Source organism: Pseudophryne corroboree, chromosome 7, assembly GCF_028390025.1.
Source record: "Pseudophryne corroboree isolate aPseCor3 chromosome 7, aPseCor3.hap2, whole genome shotgun sequence".
NCBI lineage: Eukaryota > Metazoa > Chordata > Amphibia > Anura > Myobatrachidae > Pseudophryne > Pseudophryne corroboree.
Window position 1 is genome coordinate 97,541,449 of NC_086450.1, and position 20,901 is coordinate 97,562,349.

Genomic DNA, 20,901 nt, shown 5'->3' on the forward strand with positions numbered 1-20,901 from the left:
TGGTATATGTGAATGCCATGGCATGCAAATGTTGAATTCCTCATGAGACAGACAGTAAGTGCTGTGAAGATGTAATGATTTGGTGATCTCTATACCACTGAATGAGGCAATGGATGATGATGTCACACAAGTGATTTCACCAAAGCATAGCACATTCCACCACAAACCACAAACCTAAGTAGCTATTAGTCGCCACGTCCAAGGATTTCTTCCCCCTTGCTTTGGGGGAATCAGATTTATAAAGAAACTGGTCAGGGTCAGTATTGGACATTGTTGTCATAAACAGGAGACCTGTATGTATTCAAGATAATAAGCAGAAAAAAAGGCAAATGGACAATAACAATATGTAATAATAAATTCAAACAATATTGCAATACACAAAGCAGAAAGTCAAAAACTTTTGTAGTTTCAAAGTTTTCAAAGGAATTAGTTTGCTCCTTTATGAAAAGCTATATAAGCTTACATTTTGCAACAGGTATTTAAAATACTGTAAATCAAGTAGGAATAAGTGATATAGTTGAGGCGTTATGCAGAAAACACCTCATGGCTCATTAATATCATTGCTTCCTACTTCACTTTATAGGCTGCTTTCTCATGAATATTGATTCAGACCACACAGTAATGGCTGCCTCCAGGCAGTGTAGGGGACAGAGACCCTTGTATTAATACTGTCTCTTTAGTTAGACAAACCAGAAGTGAGATCATGGTTACCTAGGTAACTGTTAGCTGGAACCGGTACTAAATCTGGGTTGCGTTTTGTTTCACCACCAGTTTCGTAAGGGCCATCGTCAAAAATTAACATGTCCTCCAATGTACTATTTTTCTGTTCTGCCCGGACAAACCCTGAATGAATGAAATGGCAAATTAAAATAAAAACTGTGACAAATAAACATGAATAAAATAAATATTATTACCCCAAAAAGTAATTTCGTAAATGAACAATAAAATGGTTAATGGCAATATGCATATTTGATTTGAAGTAAATGGAACTGTATAAAAGTGAAAAAATATGATTTAAAGTTGCAAATTAAAAGGAAAGCCATACCAGTTATTTCAAGATTAGCATTTTAAGAGCTGCAGAAATATTTCAACATTTTCATAGAAATTTCTGCATATTAATTTGTGTTGTGCAGGAAATGTCGCATGAAGTGCTCGAGAAACAAGAAAAGGAAAATTATTTCTCTTTTAAAGGATATTAACTGTACATAGAATTTTGTATATAGAAATATTTGTGTACATTTAAAACTGCATTTAGGTAACATGTTCTGGATACAGCCTTCGTTTCATTTGAAATATATAATTTAAAAAAGGAAACATTTACTTTCCCAGCAATTTAAGGCCCAGATTTATCAAGCTTTGGAGAGTGATAAACTGCATGGTGATAAAGTACCAACCAACCAGCTCCTAAACTGGCAGGTTACAGGCTGTGTTTAAAAAATAACAGGAGCTGTTACTTTATCACAGTGCTATTTATCACTCTCCAAGGCTTAATAAATCTGGGCCTAACTGTCTAAGGGGGTCATTCCGAGTTGATCGTAGCTGTGCTAAATTTAGCACAGCTACGATCAGGCACTCAAACATGTGGGGTGACGCCCATCACAGGGCTAGTACGCCCCGCATGTCAGTGCCGCCCCAACCCCCCCCGCCGACAGCGGCGATGCTTTTGCATTTGAGGAGTAACTCCCGGCCAGCGCAACTCCTGCGGCTGGCCAGGAGAACCTCTTCGCTGCCTGGGTCGCAGCGGCTGTGTGTGACGTCACGCAGCCACCGCGTCCTGCCCCCACAACGGTCCGGCCACGCCTGCGTTGGCCGGACCTCGCCCCCTAAACGCCGGCTTAATGCCGCCGTCCAGCCCCCTCTCGCCCAGCGACCGCCTCTGCCTGTCAATCAGGCAGAGGCGATCGCTAGACAACGATGGCCTTCGGCCGTCTGGCATGCGCCGGCGCCACATGCGCAGTTCCGACCCGATCGCTGCGCTGCGATAAACTGCAGGGAGCGATTGGGTCGGAATGACCCCCTAAATGATAAAAAAAAGACATACAAATGAAAACATGTCTGTGTAATTGATAAAACAAAACCATGGAAGTGTGATTTAATGTACATGTGCCATCTAAACAATAGGACAAAATCAAAATCTATAAACCGTACCTGCTGAATTAGTAGAACATGTGTAGCACACAGAAGGGGTGTACTATGAATGGCCGGCTGTCGGGATTCCGGCGCTCAGCATACCGGCTGACAGCGGGGCGAGCACAAAAGAGCCCCTTGCGGGGACGGTGGCGCGCAATGCGCGCCATGCTATTTATTCTCGCTCCAGGGGTGTCGTGTACACCCCAAGAGTTAGAATAGTTGTCAGTATCCCGGCACCGGTATATCGAGTGCCACCCCACAGAAGATCTGAGATAATGACCCGCAATAGCCTCATATATCTAATAACAACTAACAATGCACCGCCCTGACTTCCTGGGTATCTCGGACATTCTTGGTATCACTTGTAAATAGTTCATGTATAATATATATATATATATATATATATATTTTCTCTCATACGTCCTAGAGGATGCTGGGGACTCCGTAAGGACCATGGGGTATAGACGGGATCCGCAGGAGACATGGGCACACTATAAGACTTTGAATGGGTGTGAACTGGCTCCTCCCTCTATGCCCCTCCTCCAGACCTCAGTTAGACTTTGTGCCCAGGAGTGACTGGACACACACTAGGGGAGCTCTACTGAGTTTCTCTAAAAGACTATATGTTAGGTTTGTTATTTTCAGGGAGACCTGCTGGCTACAGGCTCCCTGCATCGTGGGACTGAGGGGAGAGAAGTCAGACCTACTTCTTCTTAGTTAAAGGCTCTGCTTTTTAGGCTACTGGACACCATTAGCTCCAGAGGGTTCGATCACTTGGTGCGCCTAGCTGCTTGTTCCCGGAGCCGCGCCGTCACCCCCCTCACAGAAGCCAGAAGAAAGAAGCCGGGTGAGTATTGGAAGAAAAGAAGACTTCAGTGATGGCAGAAGACTTCAGTAACGGAGGTAACAGCAGCGGTAGCGCTGTGCTCCATGCTCCCACACACCAACGGCTCTTGCAGGGCGCTGGGGGAGAGAGCCCTGGGCGGCATGTTACTGAGGTTTAGATCGCTGGCAAGGGGACATATTTAGGTGCCCGGACACCGGGTATGTTCACCCCACCAGTGTACCGCAGCTATCGCGCTGCGCGCCATTGCTCCCACACACCAATGGCTTACGAGGGTGCAGGGCGCAGGAGGGGCGTCCTGGGCAGCGATATCTATATATGTTTATATACAGGGGGTTATAGGCTGTATATAGATCCCCCCCAGCTCAATATATATATATATATATATATATATATATTTATTGGAGCGGGCTTTGGCGCACCGGGAAGGGGCGGAGCTTAGCCCTCACAACGGAGTCATCGCCATTTTCTTCAGGACCCCGCCAAGGCTAGCTTTATAGTACGAAGGAGGGGGGGCACAGTGTTTTTTAGTGCTATATGGGAGATATATAGCATTATGTTTAATAATGGGTGCATAATCCTTGTTGTGGTACATGAATCTCAGTGTTGCCTGTCAGTTTACCCACTATCGGTTTAGTCGACATGTGTGATGGCTTTGTCACAAGCTGCTGTGGGGATAACTGTCGGCATCACCGACGCCTGTCGGTACTTGATTCGGAAAATTAAGTATTAGAAGGTTGGTGTTTGTGTGCTTAAAGAAGTAAACACGGTATGGGAGACACAGTCGTTTGTGGGTGCCCTGTCGGCATCAACTGTATTTACTGGGTAAAAATTAACAGGCTGTTACTGCCTTATACCTGTATATATATTTATAGGTATATGTGGGGGGAGTGTTATTGAATTTACATATGTATGCTTCCCTCAGACCCCTCGGGTTCCAAGAATGTTATTTTTTGCCGCTTACTATTCCCTGCTGTCGACATCTACTGAGTTTCTGTCGACATAACGTTCCTGGTAGATCCACATCTGGGGCATGTCAGTACATGGTCATACACATTCAGAACACATTACTGTCACTAGGGACCTGACGGGTCTGGACAATCCACTTATGTATATGTTATATATATATATATATATATATATATATATATATATATTTATATATGCATAGTTAAGATAGGTGTGTTATATTGTGTATTACATTATGTATATTCATGAATGCTGAAATAATAGTATTTCTTCTCATGTGCTGATCGCTCTGTTGATTAAGCTCTAGATCGGCCGTGATGAGTTGGTCTTCGATCCTCTCAAGGAGTCTGAATGTTTATTCTCTTCCCGACACGGAGAGAACATTGTGGCAGTCAACTCCTGGTCGACACGGAGCCCGGTCACAAAGGGTCATTCACAGGAAGCTAAGTGATATTTTATTTCTATACCTATTTGCACTGCATGTACATGGGGGAGTGTTATGTTTGGATAGGCATCCGATAGAATTACCCTACAGAGAGTGGGTAAGGTTGCTTATGTTGATTCTACTCTATAACATTGCAGCAGGTTGCCAAGTGACGGCAGGAGGTGTAGCCGGGGAAATGCTGAGGATGTCTCCGAGAGATACTGGAGGGACGGTATACAGCGGTTTGGGATGCCTCAGTTCAGTCAATCTCGGCGGATACCACTGGTAAGTCTAACTTCGTGAGTTAGACTCCTTCACAATGGTTGGTGACGCATTCTTTTGTGGGATGCGGTCGTTTTAACCGGTTCGATACCGTTCCTTTTTCCTTTTCTGTGCAGACAGTGGAAGGTGTAAAGGTAAGAGTTCTGCAGCCTTGTTTGGTTCGCAGAAGCGGATGTCGTTGTCTGTTTCTACCACATCCACCACATGTCTCTGAGTCTATCTGGCTGGACCCCACTCCGGTGGGGACTCGTCTACTAATTTTCAGTTAGTCCGGGAATAGACTAAGATCTGTGAGTTGATTATAGAATCCAAACGGGGACATTCTGAGTTACAGATGTTTCCCCTCACTGTTTTTTCTAATAGATCTTGCCGTTTTCCCTCTGGAAGGGGAGGTAGTACGCGACGCCATACAGAGGTGCGTCAGGTTCAGGGCATTGTCCTGCTGTCCATATAAAAAAAAAAGAAAGACTAAGAGGTTTCAATGCGTTGTTCTCCATAGAATCATAGAATTTGTCGGCAGATAAGAACCACTTGGCCCATCTAGTCTGCCCCTTTTTTTTTTTTATATTATTTTTATCTCTAACCTTATTTGATCCTTATTTCTTTGTAAGGATATCCTTATGTCTATCCCATGCATGTTTAAATTGCTCTACTGTCTTAGCCTCTACCACCTCCGATGGGAGGCTATTCCACTTGTCCACTACCCTTTCTGTGAAATAATTTTTCCGCAAATTTCCCCTGAACCTCCCCCTTTCCAGTCTCAGTGCATGTCCTCGTGTCCTTTTGCTTCTCTTCATTTGGAGGATGTTTCCCTCCTGGACTTTGTTAAGATCCTTGATATATTTGAAAGTTTCTATCATGTCCCCCCTTTCCCTTCTCTGCTCCAAACTATACATATAGAGATTTCTTAGTCTTTCTGGGTATGTTTTGTGATGTAGGCCATGCACCGTTTTAGTTGCCCTCCTTTGTACAGTTTCTAATGTATTAATATCCTTTTGAAGATATGGCCTCCAGAACTGAATACAGTATTCTAGATGAGGCCGTACCAATGACCTATACAGTGGCATTATTACTTCTTTCTTTCTGCTGCTGATTCCTCTCCCAATGCAGCCAAGTATCTGACTTGCCTTCCTCATTGCCTTGTTACATTGCTTACCTGCCTTTAAGTCATCTGAAATAGTGACTCCTAGATCCCTTTCCTCCTCAGTAGTTCCAGTATAGTGCCATTAATACTGTATTTAGCTTTAGGATTTTTGAGACCCAAGTGCATGATTTTGCATTTTTTGGCATTAAACTGTAATTGCCAGACTCTTGTCCATTCCTCTAGTCTACCTAGATCCTCAATCATTTGTTTTACCCCACCTGGTGTGTCTACCCTGTTGCATACCTTTGTGTCATCTGCAAAAAGGCATACTTTCCCTTTAATGCCATTTGCAATGTCACCAATAAAGATATTAAAAAGCACTGGTCCAAGTACAGATCCCTGGGGTACTCCACTGGTAACATTTCCCTCCTGTGAATGCACTCCATTTACCACAACTCTCTGTTTTCTATCCTTCAACCAAGATCTTATCCATTCAATAATCCTAATATCCAATCCCAAACTTTCAAGTTTATTTAGCAGTCTGCGATGTGGAACTGTGTCAAAAGCCTTACTAAAGTCTACATAAGCTATATCCATGGCTCCACCTTTATCCATCACTTTAGTCACACAATCAAAAAAGTCAATAAGATTTGTTTGACATGATCTCCCCCCAGTGAATCCATGCTGTTTGGGATCCAGTAAATTGCCGGATTTGAGATAATCTACAACTCTTTCTTTTAAGAGTGTTTCCATCAATTTCCCTATTCAGATTGCCTGGGTGGATGGATATCCAGGATTGTCTTTGCCATTTCACCGGAGTGATAGCAGTATGATGGTTTTCTTTCAATAGTAAGAGCCATTGTTATTCTGTTCTGAGACGCTCTCCTGATTAAGGCAAGGTCAAGAAACAAGTGGTGCGATTCATTGTTTCTCTCTGACTGTCTTCAACACAGGAAATGGCTGCTGTTCCCAACGACGCAGAGTTCGGAGGTGGGTATCAGAGTAGATACTGACCGGTTGAGGTTATGTGTTTTTTCCTGTGGAAAGAGGTCTGAGGATCCAGAGTCGGATCAGAATTGCTGTGACAATTCATCAATAGGTTCTGTTAATGAAGCAGGTGGGTGCGGCCTAAGAGGCCTTTTTTGGTGAGCAGGTCAAATGCCAGAGTGGTTTTCAAGGGACCAGTTGGAAATGTGGTCCGGGTCTCACCTGCACATGCACTGGAATTTAATCCTAATGGCTGGGACATCGCTCCTGTGGTGTCTGCTCGGTTCTCACCTTCTAGAAGGACTAAGGTTCGGGATCCAGGATTAGGTCCTGGTGTCCATGCATGCAGATCTCCGAGGTTGGGGAGCTGTCCTGGCAAGGGACGTAATTCCAGAGGAAAAGGTCAAGCTGGGAAGCTTGTCTGCAATAAGCTTTCTTGAATTAAGAGCTATTTTCGACGAACATATTCTTCGTGATCTGCCCGTGTTAGTTCTGTCAGACGACTTGACAGCAGTGGTGTAAGTAAGCCGCTAGGGCGGAACAAGGAGCAAAGCGGCAATGGCAGTAGATGCAAAAGTTTGCCGCTGGGTGGAAAGACTGGTAAACGCTTTATTAGCAGTCTTCGTTCCGAAGGTAAACGACGGAGAAATAGATTTCCTCTGCAGACGCGATCTCCATCCGGGAGAAATACAGTCGTCATAGAGAAGTTTTCACAGAAGTGACAAGTCTTTGAGGAGTGCCTCAATTGGACATGTTGGCGCCTCGCCTCAACGAGAGGCCTCAGGGATATTGTTCCAGGTCAAGGGACATGCAAGCTATAGCAGTGGACGCCCTCGTGACACCTTGGGTGTTTTCAGTCGGTCTATGGGTCCCCTCCGCTTTCACTCTTTCTGAAGGTGATAAACGTAAGAAGTACAAACGTTCAGGCGATCCTCTTTGCTCCGGTCTAGCCAAGGAGGGCTTGGTATCCAGTTTTTTATGGTTTACTCATAGAAGATCCCTGGCCTCTTCCTCTGCATGAGGACCTGTTACAGCAAGACCCTGGCGTGTATCAAGACTTACCGCGGCTGCGTTTGACGGAGTGGTGGTTGAATGCCATATCCTAGCCCGAAAGGGTGTTTCCAGTGAAGTAATTTCCTAATTTTTCAGGTTAAGAAAGAAGTAACGGCTACGCCTTACCACAGTAGTTGACGTAACTATGTGCCTTGGTGTGAATCCAAGAAGGCTCCTACGGAAGACATTCAGCTGGGTCGTTCTTATCCCTGCTTTGCAAGCAGGTGTGGATGCAGGCCTAAAGTTAGGCTCCATTTCAGTGCAGCTTTGGCCTTATAAATTTTCTTTAAAAAAAAAAAAGGAATTGGCCACCTTGCCGGAAGTTCAGTCTTTAGTGAAAGGAGTACTGCACATCCAACCTCCATTTGTGCCACCTTTGGCACCGTGGGATCTTGACATGGTGTTGCGTTACTTGTGTCACACTGATTGGAACCTTTAGGAAAGGTTGTGTTAAAATTTCTCTCTTGAAGAGTGGTCATGCTATTGACTTTGGCGTCCGCAAAGCGGGTGTCGGAAGTAGCGGCTTTGTCTCACAAGAGCCCCTGTTGGTTTTTCCATGTGGATAGAGCGGAATTGAGAACTCGGATAATAGTTCTGCCTAGAGTGGTTTCTGTGTTTCGCAGAAACCAGCCTATTTTGATGCCTGTAGTTACTTAAGCATTGGCTGATTCAAGGTCTCTCGATGTAGTCGGGGCTTCGAATATTTCTGTCGCCAATTTGGATCAGATTAGGGAAACAGAGGTTCTGTTTCTCCGGTATGCTCCCAGCATGATTGGGGCGCCTCCATCTATGCAGTCTGTTACAGGCTGGATCTGTTATACGATTCAGCGTGCTCGTTCTACGGCTGGATTGCCGTTACCGAAGTGGTGGAGACCCATTCTACTAGGAAGATGGGCTCTTCTTGGGCGGATGCCCGAGGAGTCTCGGCGGTTCAATTTGGCCGAGCGGCTACTTGGTCGGGTTCAAACACTTTTGCTAAGATCTACACGTTTGATACCCTGGCTGATGGGGACCTCGTGTTTGCTCATTCGGTGCTGCAGAGTCGTCCACACTCTCCCGCTCGGTCTGGAGCTTTGGTATACACCCCATGGTCCTTACGGAGTCCCCAGCATCCTCTAGGACGTATGATAAAATAGGATTTTAATACCTACCAGTAAATCCTTTTCTCTTAGTCCGTAGAGGATGCTGGGCGCCCCTCCCAGTGCGTACTGTATCTGCAGTTTTTGATTATGGCTACACTCTTGTGGTGTTTCTTTTCAGTCAGGCTGTTGCTGACGTTGTTCAAGCCATGGCATGCGGTATCTTATTATTGGTTGTGTTGACACACTGGTTGTGTTACATATTATCGCAGCATATGGCTGTATTTTTTCATGCTGTGCGCTGGTGTTCTATTGAATGCCACGTTCTGCGGTAAGTTCGTGGTGTGAACTGGTATGACACTCATCGTGTTTAAACAATAAATTCTTTCCTCGAAATGTCCGTCTCCCTGGGCACAGTTTCTAACTGAGGTCTGTAGGAGGGGCATAGAGGGAGGAGCCAGTTCACACCCATTCAAAGTCTTATCGTGTGCCCATGTCTCCTGAGGATCCCGTCTATACCCCATGGTCCTTACGGAGTCCCCAGCATCCTCTACGGACTAAGAGAAAAGGATTTACCGGTAGGTATTAAAATCCTATTTTATTTTTTTCATTTTAAATATAAATATATCTTGATTTACACAAATGGTCATTAGATTGATCTGTTAATCACTATGGGCAGCTGTATCAAGCCTTGGGGAAAGATAAAGCGGAGAGAGATAAAGTAGCAACCAATAGACTTTTAATTGTCCTTTTACAGTCTCTGCTTGAAAAATTACAGAAGCTTTATCTCTCTCCAATGCTTGATAAATCTCTTCCATTGCAGAGATGTATTAAACCTTCAACAGAGGATAAGCTGAGAAGTTGCCCATAGCACCCAATCAGATTACATCTATTATTTTATAGAAAGTACTAGATAAATGATAGCTATATGCTGAACGCTTGATAGATCTCCCCCCATGTGAGATATGTTCTTGTGATAAACAGACAAAAATTCCTCAAGTTGGGTCCATAGTCGTCCAGTGTTTCCAGTGTTATATGCATCACAGTTTGAGGTATAATCACCAATTATCTGTGTACCATTGCCAAATGTCATTAGGAATAAATAAGATGAATGCAACTCATGGTAAGACATTCCACAATTCTTGAAAAGTCCTAGTGGGTAGGTACTGACTGTAAAGTGTTCTGTGTGCAAATCAATACAGGACTCTGGAGAGCTGCAGAAGTGTGACTTTACTACCTGCAAGTCATGCTGAAAAATGGCTGCAAGATACAACTACACTAATAACTAGGAAAGAATCCTGCACAGGATTGTGACAGCTGTCAGAGATCAACTATATTGTCACTAATATACTCTGCATTCTTTTCTGTAGAATTTTACCCCAAGAATACAACTGGGTAATACAGCTAACCTGCCCCTACAAGAACTTGGCATCACAGCCAACCTGCCCCTACAAGAATGTTTACAGGATAACTATTATATCCAAGATGTTATCAGAGCCACACAAAACATAAAAGTCACTAGTATATATTTAATCGCATACATGGAACACAGCTATTTACATCTATGGATACCTTTCAGTGCTTGAAGATTAAAACATTTCTTGATTCCCTCCAAATGAAGCCATGCCCAGACCGACTGTTTATAGTGCTAAAGGGTTTATTTACTAAGACTTGGATGGAGATAAAGTACCAACCAATCAGCTCCTAACTGCCATGTTACAGGCTGTGCTTGAAAAACTTTATCTCCATCCAAGGCTTAGTAAATAGACCTCTTTTGTGTACCCAGATATCAAATATGGCAAAGTGGCATACCTTTCCAGTTGTACGTCCCTGGGGCACCAAACACAACATAATGATAGTCTTTTGTAAATGTTGCTGCTACACCTTGTTGGCAAGACCCAAATTTCTCATGTCCCCTGACTCGCCCTTCACAAAAGTTCCACTCTCCTCCATCCATATCATCTGAGATAGTGAGGTTCTGACTCAGAACATAACATCTTCCAGTGATGTCCCGAGATTCTTGGGCTGTATTCACAAATCTCCTCCTCTCATACCGATGAGCGCAGGTCTATTGTTACAGTGGGAAAATTGTATGGTTAGTACTATGTTATTGTTGAATTTTGTGACCATACAGTATATAAAAGGCAAAGAAATGAAAAATTACATTTCCATTTCTTAAAATTCATGTTCACCGAAATGAAAAAAAGAAAAAGAAAAACTTAAATGAACTTCTTTTATAGAGAGGCACGTTTGATGCAGCAATCTTGAGTTTTACTGGAGTCTCACATTGTCCTCATCAACTATGTCTGTAGCTTTGCGCGTCGTCACATCAGGACAGTGGTCCTATCATTTGTGACCGGTAAGAAATTGATTACATCATTAAAATTTTAGAACTCAACGGTGGACACAAGCTCATGAGAATCCATTCAGGCTGTTTTTATGGTGGTTTTGAGGCATTAATTAGTGGCTAAAAAGCACATTGGCAGCAAATAGGTGTGAATAAGTACAATCAAATCAAGCTGGTTGAAATCTCCAGTACACAGCTATGTGCAAAACAGTATTTATTATTTATTTATTAACAGTTTCTTATATAGCGTAGCATATTCCGTTACAGTATTTACTGTATAGGAGGGTTATCTCCAATAAGCTGCAACGCTACAACCGAAGCATCTTCCTGTTCTGTGCAGTTACTCTTTCCCCCACAGTTTAAGGGGCATTCTGAGTGGGGTGATTTTTTTTCCAACCTACCTAGGAGTGCTATTTTAAATGAATGGAATTTCAGTTCAGGTGCTTTTAATTCTTTCTAAGTATAAAGCATACAAAAGTGCTTTATTGATTATGTGTACGCCGATTTCTTAAATGGTGAGGTTAAATAGTCATTATTTTATATTAATATTAACTAAAAGCTGTGTATTACTCAGCTATTTAATGTGGACAGATAATCTGCTCTAGAGAAATGAACAGTGTGCATTAATGATTTCATACTCAAGGCATACTTGCCTACCTGACCCTCTCCATGAGGGAGAAAATGCTCTGTTCCGGGACTTTCCTGGTAATGTATGATTGCCATCACCTGTGGTGAGCTAGTTAATTGATAAGAAAGGTGTTTCACCACAGGTGATGGCAATCATACATTACCAGGAGAGTCCAGGAACAGAGCATTTTCTCCCTCATGGAGAGGGTCAGGTAGGCAAGTATGACTCAAGGTAGCCAGTGATGTCGCAGCAGCTCAAATGACTGCAGTACATACATTTTTGTATTTTCAGGCTCAGTTAGGACAGTGTCCTACGTGGGTGCAGCTCATACTTGCCTACCTGACCCTCTCCATGAGAGAGAAAATGTTCTGTTCCTGGACTTTCCTGGTAATGTATGATTGCCATCACCTGTGGTGAAACACCTTTCTTATCAATTAACTAGCTCACCACAGGTGATGGCAATCATACATTACCAGGAGAGTCCAGGAACAGAGCATTTTCTCCCTCATGGAGAGGGTCAGGTAGGCAAGTACGATGCAGCTTCAGTTGCCTATTACGGTGGGGAAATAATACTTAATACAGGTTGAGTCTCCCTTATCCAAAATGCTTGGGACCAGAGGTATTTTGGATATCGGATTTTTCCGTATTTTGGAATAATTGCATACCATACTGAGATATCATGGTGATGGGACCTTAATCTAAGCACAGAAAGCATTTATGTTACATATACACCTTATACACACAGCCTGAAGGTAATTCTAGCCAATATTTTTTATAACTTTGTGCAATAAACAAAGTGTGTGTACATTCACACAATTCATTTATGTTTCTTATATACCTTATACACACAGCCTGAAGGTCATTTAATACAATATTTTGAATAGCTTTGTGTAGTAAACAAAGTTTGTGTACATTGAGCCATCAGAAAACAAAGTTTTCACTATCTCACTCTCACTCAAAAAAGTCCGTATTTCGGAATATTCCGTATTTCGGAATATTTGGATATGGGATACTCAACCTGTATTTTAAACAGAAGTTAATGTCAGATTACATCTGAACAATGTATTTTACCTGTATGTTCAGATCCAAATATTTACATTTTGGGATTCAGTTTTCATTTAAATTACCAAATATAATTATTTACATATATCAAGAAGTGTACTTCTTCTAGCAGGACATAATGGGTTGTCATAATGTCTCTGTAGAATTACTATATTTTTCATAACCTTCATATTTTAAAAGTTCCTTTGTGACAGTGGTCATATATTGCCAGTGAAACATAATGGGCCAATTTATGGGGTCTACTGAAAGGCCCCATTTGCTCGTGCATGGGAAAACAATTATTTTTTAATGCATAAATGTGTTTTGTTTGTTTTTTAAACTTTGTATTCTAAAATAAATTGAATCTATTTGTTAGCTGTACTTTAACTTTTCCCAAAAAGAACAGAAAACCCTTGGCTCATAGAAGCACATTGGGGCAGATGTACTATTAACCTGGAGAAGGCATAAGGAAGTGATAAACCAGTGATATGTGCAAGGTGATACACGCACCAGCCAATCAGCTCCAATATGTAAATTAACAGTTAGGATCTGATTGGCTGATGCCTTTATCACCTTGCACATATCACTGGTTTATCACTTCCTTATGCCTTCTGCAGGTTAATACATCTGCCCCCATTATTAGGTAAATTGGCGTTAAATTAATTCTTACCACTATGGGCCAGTATGTCAGGGGCAGCTGAGTACTGTTTAGTTTCCTAGGTGATGTGTTGATGATAAATTGTGGCCTCCTTGGATTAGAGACAGTGCAATTGCTTCTTTGTTACCATTTAAAGCAACATTTAGCCTATGTAACCAGTAAGATTAAGTGCAAATATTTGTGATTGTCATCATTAAAACACATTTTTCTATTGGAGCAGCTTACATATTGGCCCTCATTCCGAGTTAATCGTTCGCTAGCTGCTTTTAACAGCAATGCAAACGCTAGGCCGCCGCCCTCTGGGAGTGTTTCTTATCTTAGCAGAATAGCGAATGAAAGATTAGCAGAACTGCTCGAAAATCTTTTCCTGCAGTTTCTGAGTAGCTCCAGACCTACTCCTAGATTGCTATCACCTCAGTCTGTTTAGTTCCTGCTTTGACGTCACAAACACGGCCTGCGTTCGGCCAACCACTCCCCCATTTCCCCAGCCACTCCTGCGTTTTAGCCTGACACGCCTGCGTTTTTTAGCACACTCCCGGAAAACGGTCAGTTTTTGCCCAGAAACACCCACTTCCTGTCAATCACACACTGATCAGCAGAGCGACTGAAAAGCGTTGCTCGCCCCTGTGTAAAATTGCTTAGTTTTGTGTGAAATTACTTGGTGCGTGCGCCCTGCGGCCCATACGCATGTGCAGAACCGCCGGTTTTTAGCCTTTTCGTTATGCTGCGAAAAACGGCAACGAGCGATCAACTCGGAATGACCCCCATTAGTTGTAGTTTCCCCTCAACACTTAATATGAAGGTATTTTTTTTCTTATTATTATAAATACGTACCACAACTTTGCCTCCTGGTCCTTGGCTTTGGACACTTACACCCATCCATTGGTTCTCTTTATTCTCAACTGATAAGTCAACTAAAAAAAAAAAAGAGCAGAATATTTCTTAGATATAGTCTCATCCATATGTCCCAACAGTTTAAAGAGCAAAATTGAGACACAAATGTACAATGTCATAGACCTGTCTACACAATCAATACTCACTGGCACCCAAACCCTGCCTAAATTTAGCCCAAACCCTACACTATTCTGGATCTACAAATCTGGGCACTCCTACCATAGAGACTGTTAGATGTATGGCTTATCCTATGCATACAATTGTTATACAACAATATAGTGATGATCATCAACAGTTCTGTCGTTGACAGTGAATGTTTTTTTCACCATCGGTAATTGACCATGGTGAGATATCCAAGTCCAGGCTATGCACAAGTGCAGACAGTGCCAGTGCATGTGTATAATGGGTGTAGCACTCCCCTTCAGGGATCACCTATTTCATCAATGCTAACCATCGATTGGCTCCCCATACAATAATAACCAGAAGGTTTCATGAATGCATTATAGGTGATCTCCGCTGAGATCTGTTTTGGTTGTGGTATTTTGAGGGATAATTGTATAAGACAGAGGTTCCCAAACTGTGTGCCGTGGCTCCCTGGGGTGCCTCGGGACACTTGCAGGGGTGCCCTGGGTTGGTGATCCAGGACCAATTCAAATTATTCATGGTCAATATAATAGGCAAAACCAGTGCTGGTGGCTGCCAGTCATAAAATATGTGGCCAAACAGAAGCAAATCTTGTCTCTCACCACACAACTGACCCTAAGGATGACATATAAACGCCATCTACTTAATGTAATATTTCTTTCTAAATTTCTCAATAAGATATTTTTGGCCTAGGGGTGCCGTGAAAAAAATTCTGATATTCTAGGGCGCCGTGATTCAAAAAAGTTTGGAAACCACTGGTATAAGACATTAAGGGGCAGAATTATTAAGCCTGGTGAAGTGATAAAGTGGAAGGTGATAACGCACAGGCCAATCAGCTCCTAACTGCCATGTCACAGGCTAGGTTTGAAAAATGACAGTTAGGAGCTGACTGGCAGGTGCATTATCACCTTCCACTTTATCACTTCACCAGGCTTAATAATTCTGCCCCAAAGATACTTTGGGGTCTATTCATGAAGCATGAAAAGAGTGGAGAAGTGAGCCAGTGGAGAAGTTGCCCATGGCAACCAATCAGCATTGACGTAACATTTATAATTTGCATACTATAAAATTATACAGAGCAGCTGATTGGTTGCCATGGGCAACTTCTTTACTGGCTCACTACTCCACTCTTTTCACTGCTTCATGAATAGACCCCTTTGTGACATGTTGTGCCTAATATTTTCATTGTTATACAGTGAAGACTAGTACATAAATTTTCTGGCAAATAGGGGGTTCAAAAGTTTGCACTGTCTGCAGGGCCAGTGCAAGGTTTCTTGGTGCCTTAGGCAATGTTTCACCCACCACTGTTTATATTCCACACAGCAGTGTCCGGAATTAATAATATACTATATAGAAATGCCCCAACTAATATGCCACACACACACCCTGACAACACTCATTAACACACCCCCACACACCATGGATGTGCCGTGAGGTAAATGGATCAGGAGGCACTGGCTAGTACCAGAGCAGATTTACACACAGTATATGAGCCAAAGATATATAGGTGCAGCAGTATATACTGCTGGAAATTTGCTGAGTTTTGATCAGAGATGTACGGAAAAGGCAGGTGTCTCCCCTGCCATAGACTTTTTACTCCAGAGTATAGACTATAAAAATGATTAGAATACAGGTTGAGTATCCCTTATCCAAAACGCTTGGGACCAGAGGTATTTTGGATATCGGATTTTTCCGTATTTTGGAATAATTGCATACTATAATGAGTTATCAAGGTGATGGGGCCTAAGTCTAAACACAGAATGCATTTATGTTACATATACACCTTATACACACAGCCTGAAGGTAATTTTAGCCAATATTTTTACTTACTTTGTGCATTAAACAAAGTGTGTGTACATACACACAATTCATTTATGTTTCATATACACCTTATACACACAACCTGAAGGTCATTTAATACAATATTTTTAATAACTTTGTGCATTAAACAAAGTTTGAGTACATTGAGCCACAGAAAACAAAGATTTCACTATCTCACTCTCACTCAAAAAAGTCTGTATTTCGGAATATTCCGTATTTCGGAATATTTGGATATGGGATACTCAACCTGTAATACAAAAACTATATTGTTTGTATTTTTCCTATACTTTATATAGTCAAAACTGGCATACATATATATCATTTTTGCAGGATTATTTAGGGTGGATAAAAGGATGGAAGTGGCACATTTTGCTGAAGGCTAGAGTGACCTATTTTGCGGAAGGGTCTTACTATACCTATAATATAGTGCAGATTGGATCTACTTCTATACTTTAAGTAGGGATTCTGTTGACCCAAATAAGAAAATCATGAAAAAATTATTCAAAACATACAAAACATTGTCTCAACGGGCCAACACGTTACCATGATTAATTTAAGGCATTGCTGAAAGTACTCCAAACAGTATTTTAGACTTACTAGATAAGCTGAGGATTTTAAATTAATAAAATAAGTGGTCCTAAAGTGTTAGAAGGATAAGTTGTAAAGTGAAGTTTCAGTTTGTTCAACAAACGCATACAGTATTCTGATGGATCCAAACAAAGCTCTAGAATCAAACTTACAATATAGAAAAAAAACAAATGAAATGCAAATACTTTTATAATTTGCAGCACATAATGTACTTATAATTTTATAGTAATAATGTAATGTCTTGTAATTGCATAGTGGCAAAATTATTGCTTATTTTCATTCTCGTGTGGTCTCTCGGGAAATCAAGGAGACTCGAAATACACAACATTCTCCACCCATACTAATGGGAGAGTAAATGAGTCTTCAGTGAAGTGTGCGGCCCATGGGTTTGATGATTCAATTTGCGGCAAATTGAGCAATTGTGGCCCCATGCCCACTGTGCAGTGGACATCCCATTTGGACCCTGCTGTGCAGTAGACATCCCACCTAGACCTCCCCATCTTAGTGATTTAGCAAGTTTGCTTATATTACAGCAGAAACATGTCCTGACTATATATGGTAAGGATATCACAGGACAGTATGGATACATCACAGCCTTGTCCTTTAATAAGGTCAAAGAAATCCTGGCTTGGACGCTTCCTATAATTTACTATCAGCGGTACATTATGCCCTATGTTTTAGCTAGCAACATAAAATGTATAAATTATATTAAGAAATGAATTGCTAATTGTTTCAGGAATACTAAAACCTCTAAAGCAGAGGTTCTCAAACTCGGTCCTCGGGAGCCCACACAGTGCATGTTTTGCAGGTAACCCAGCAGGTGCACAGGTGTATTAATTACTCACTGACACATTTTAAAAGGTCCACAGGTGGAGCTAATTATTTCACTTGCGATTCTGTAAGGAGACCTGCAAAACATGCACTGTGTGGGCCCCCGAGGACCGAGTTTGAGAACCTCTGCTCTAAAGCATCCACACAAAAGACAATGATGTTATAACTGGCATAGAGTAGAATACGAATGTATTCGACGAGTTATAAGCTCACCTTTATCATCAAACACAACCCGAGTGCACGGAGCAGAAGCTGTAATATCACAGGCAAATAAACCACCAGTTACGTTGGCTTTCTGAGCGGGGAAAGCTTTTGTTTTAGGGGCACCAACCAACAATCTATAAAGAGAAAGACAATCTGGGTTTTAGTTTTAATATTCCATATAGGTCACACTATAAAGTTGCTGTCATAAAACAGTTACTAGACACATTCACAAATACATGACCCTTTGGAGTTTACCAGCAGATAATTAAGGTGAGTTTTTCATCTTGGGAGGTGCGGCAGTGTGTGCAGCCCCCAAACAGTACACTGCCTAATCATCACGTGATCAAACCTGCTGTTATGCATTATCAGGCATGGGTGAGAATGCGGTCAGAAGAAGATGACCCCTATCTGCCTGTGGGTGTGGTCATCATCTGATCGTACAACAAGGCCCCACTGGGAATTTAGGCTAAGACGTAGCCAGAACTTTGTGGATCCTTTTTGAAGGGACCCTGTTCCAGTGCTTCTAGAGACACCTGTCCGCAGCAGTTATTCACTTTATTTCCAATAATAGTGCCCCCTAGTTAATGTTATGCCCTAAGTTATTTAATGAACCACAGTAGTTTCCTAGTTTGCGTAATGTCACTTTATAGGGTTGAGAGTACACCTTATGCAATGCAGAAACACAATTCACATATAACATACATTGCCTCCAGTTCATATTATGTCACATTACGTTCATACTATGCCACACTATAGTGCCTACACTTCATATTGTGCAACATTACATTGCCCCAGTTCATATTATGCCATATTACAGTGCCCCAGTTCATATTTTGCCACATTACAGTGAGCAGGTTCAGGATCATACCTAGATATAATGCAGGCCCCAAGGCAAAAGTTTGTAAGGTTCCCTGCGTATCACCCAATGGTGAAAATGTATATAACACATGTAACTTTGAGAGGGAAGGTGGGCCCTCTCAGCTCTGGGCCCCATAGCAGCTGCACTGCCTGCACCTATGGTCGCTACGCCCTTGGTTGGACCTTAGATAATGAGAAAATATACAGTGAAGCTGGCACTCAGGCAAGTGATAGCATTTGTTCAAGTCATATCTGTCTGGCTTTAGTGCTAGCACATATTTCTAGTGAAAATAGGCAAGCATCTTAAAACACATGAATAGCAATATGACCTCAATATGACTGGTATCCGAGAACAATATTCTGTAATAAGAAAGTCAACAATGTACTAAGAAATATTAAATATCGGGCTATAACAACAAATATATTTTTGAGATTGTCACAGTAGTATTTTTTATTATTATTATTATTATTATTATAGAAATATCATTTTGGAGTTTAAGTTTAATAGCCCTGTAATACACACAGTGTAATGCCACAAACATAAACAACCCCAAAATTCCTTGGCACTATTAGAGGGAATACAGAGTCCCCAATATGTGGTTTTATAATAGATAGAGTGTCGGACTGGGGCATGAAGCCTGTGAGCAGCTTTCCAAATGTGATCTATTCTAAATGAGGCCATTGTCACTACAACATATACACAATTTCACAGATATTGTTTTCCATAACATATTAGCTGTTGATGATTAATTGACAAAGCAGCAATTCTGGAGTAAGTAAAGCTGATTGCAATACAATAAACTTTCCCGTAATGCGGATAACATCTATGATGAGTGTTGACGTGAAGGTGTATATACAGCTGCATAACAGCACTGATGGTTGAAAGTAATAGAGATAAGTGGTGAAGCCTAAGTTGGACAAAGTTGGAATCAATAGAGAAAAGGTCAGTAAATTAAACTGTCACTTGGTATTTCTGGAAGTGTATTAACTGAATTAATTATACAGGCAGTACACAATGTGTAGGCCATATACTCACTGGGGTTTGAGATTTTTTTTTGTACTGTATTAAAATGCTAGAAAATGTATATCTACAATGTTAAAGATCACTGCTTTGTTTAAATGCGCTGAAAAACTGTAAATTTGAAAAAGTAGCGATTAACACAAAAAGACTAACGCAACGCATGCAAAAACTGCCGATGGGTATGGACTCTGGGCCTAATTCTGATTTGGGAATAAAGTAAAAAAGAGCAAGCTGTTGCGGACATCTGGACAACCCATGTTGCAATGTGAGGGGTTGAAATACATACATTTATTTTTATTGTAGGTAAGGTAAATACTAGCTACTTTTGCATCTAGCCCATAAATGCTGGTCAGCTTAATTTTTACACTGCAATTTTGACATGCCCCTCCCAAATCTAAAATTTCTCTGCACATTTTAAATCTGCCCCACCTGCAGTGCAACATGGTTTTACCAAGGTGTACAGTTAGTTACTTGCTCCTTCTTACTTTATTCCCAAATCAGAATCAGGTCCTCTGATAGGACAATAACTTCAGGTAGGTACACAAGGTAAAGGTAGGTACACACTAGGCGATGTGCTCGGTGAGCAAAAATGGGTATTAATGAAATGGGAACCCCCTACATGTGTGTCAAGCGACTCTTGCTAAAGTGCCCATACATGTGGACCAGCCAACGGCAACAGATCATGATGTGAGAGAGCAAATCGTATCTGGCAGTTAAACTATTAGGTTGAAACATTGTCAGGGAAAAGACAACTCTTTTTGAAGGGCATAAGAGAAACACATAGGAATTGTGACAAAAATATGTACATAACAAAACTACAAATAAATCATACAGAGTAAGTACAAACCACTATAACAGAAAGAATAATAACTAAAATACAGGATTAAATGTCAACCCCTAGGTGATTCATGTAAAGGTGTCACCTAAAAAACTGAGAGGAAAATGTAGGGGAAGTCTGCTGCTTCATCATGAAGTCACTTATCAGCTAAACAAATCTGACCCTGACTCCCCACA

General features: G+C 41.6%; 1 protein-coding gene across 3 annotated transcripts in view; it reads right to left on the minus strand.

The window, feature by feature from the left end:
* The window catches only part of ITGA6 (integrin subunit alpha 6), a 136,489-nt gene that overhangs the window by 56,271 nt on the left and 59,317 nt on the right, over positions 1-20,901 (minus strand). For 2 of the 3 annotated variants that reach the window (XM_063933459.1, XM_063933460.1), the window contains exons 2-5: positions 18,018-18,142; positions 14,361-14,440; positions 10,665-10,920; positions 712-843 (exon numbers count right to left, since the gene is read on the minus strand). In XM_063933459.1, the coding sequence (XP_063789529.1) occupies positions 712-843; positions 10,665-10,920; positions 14,361-14,440; positions 18,018-18,142 (593 nt within the window). Of the gene's footprint in view, positions 1-174; positions 292-711; positions 844-10,664; positions 10,921-14,360; positions 14,441-18,017; positions 18,143-20,901 lie in introns of all 3 variants that reach the window. The other variant, XM_063933461.1, reaches the window with a different exon arrangement.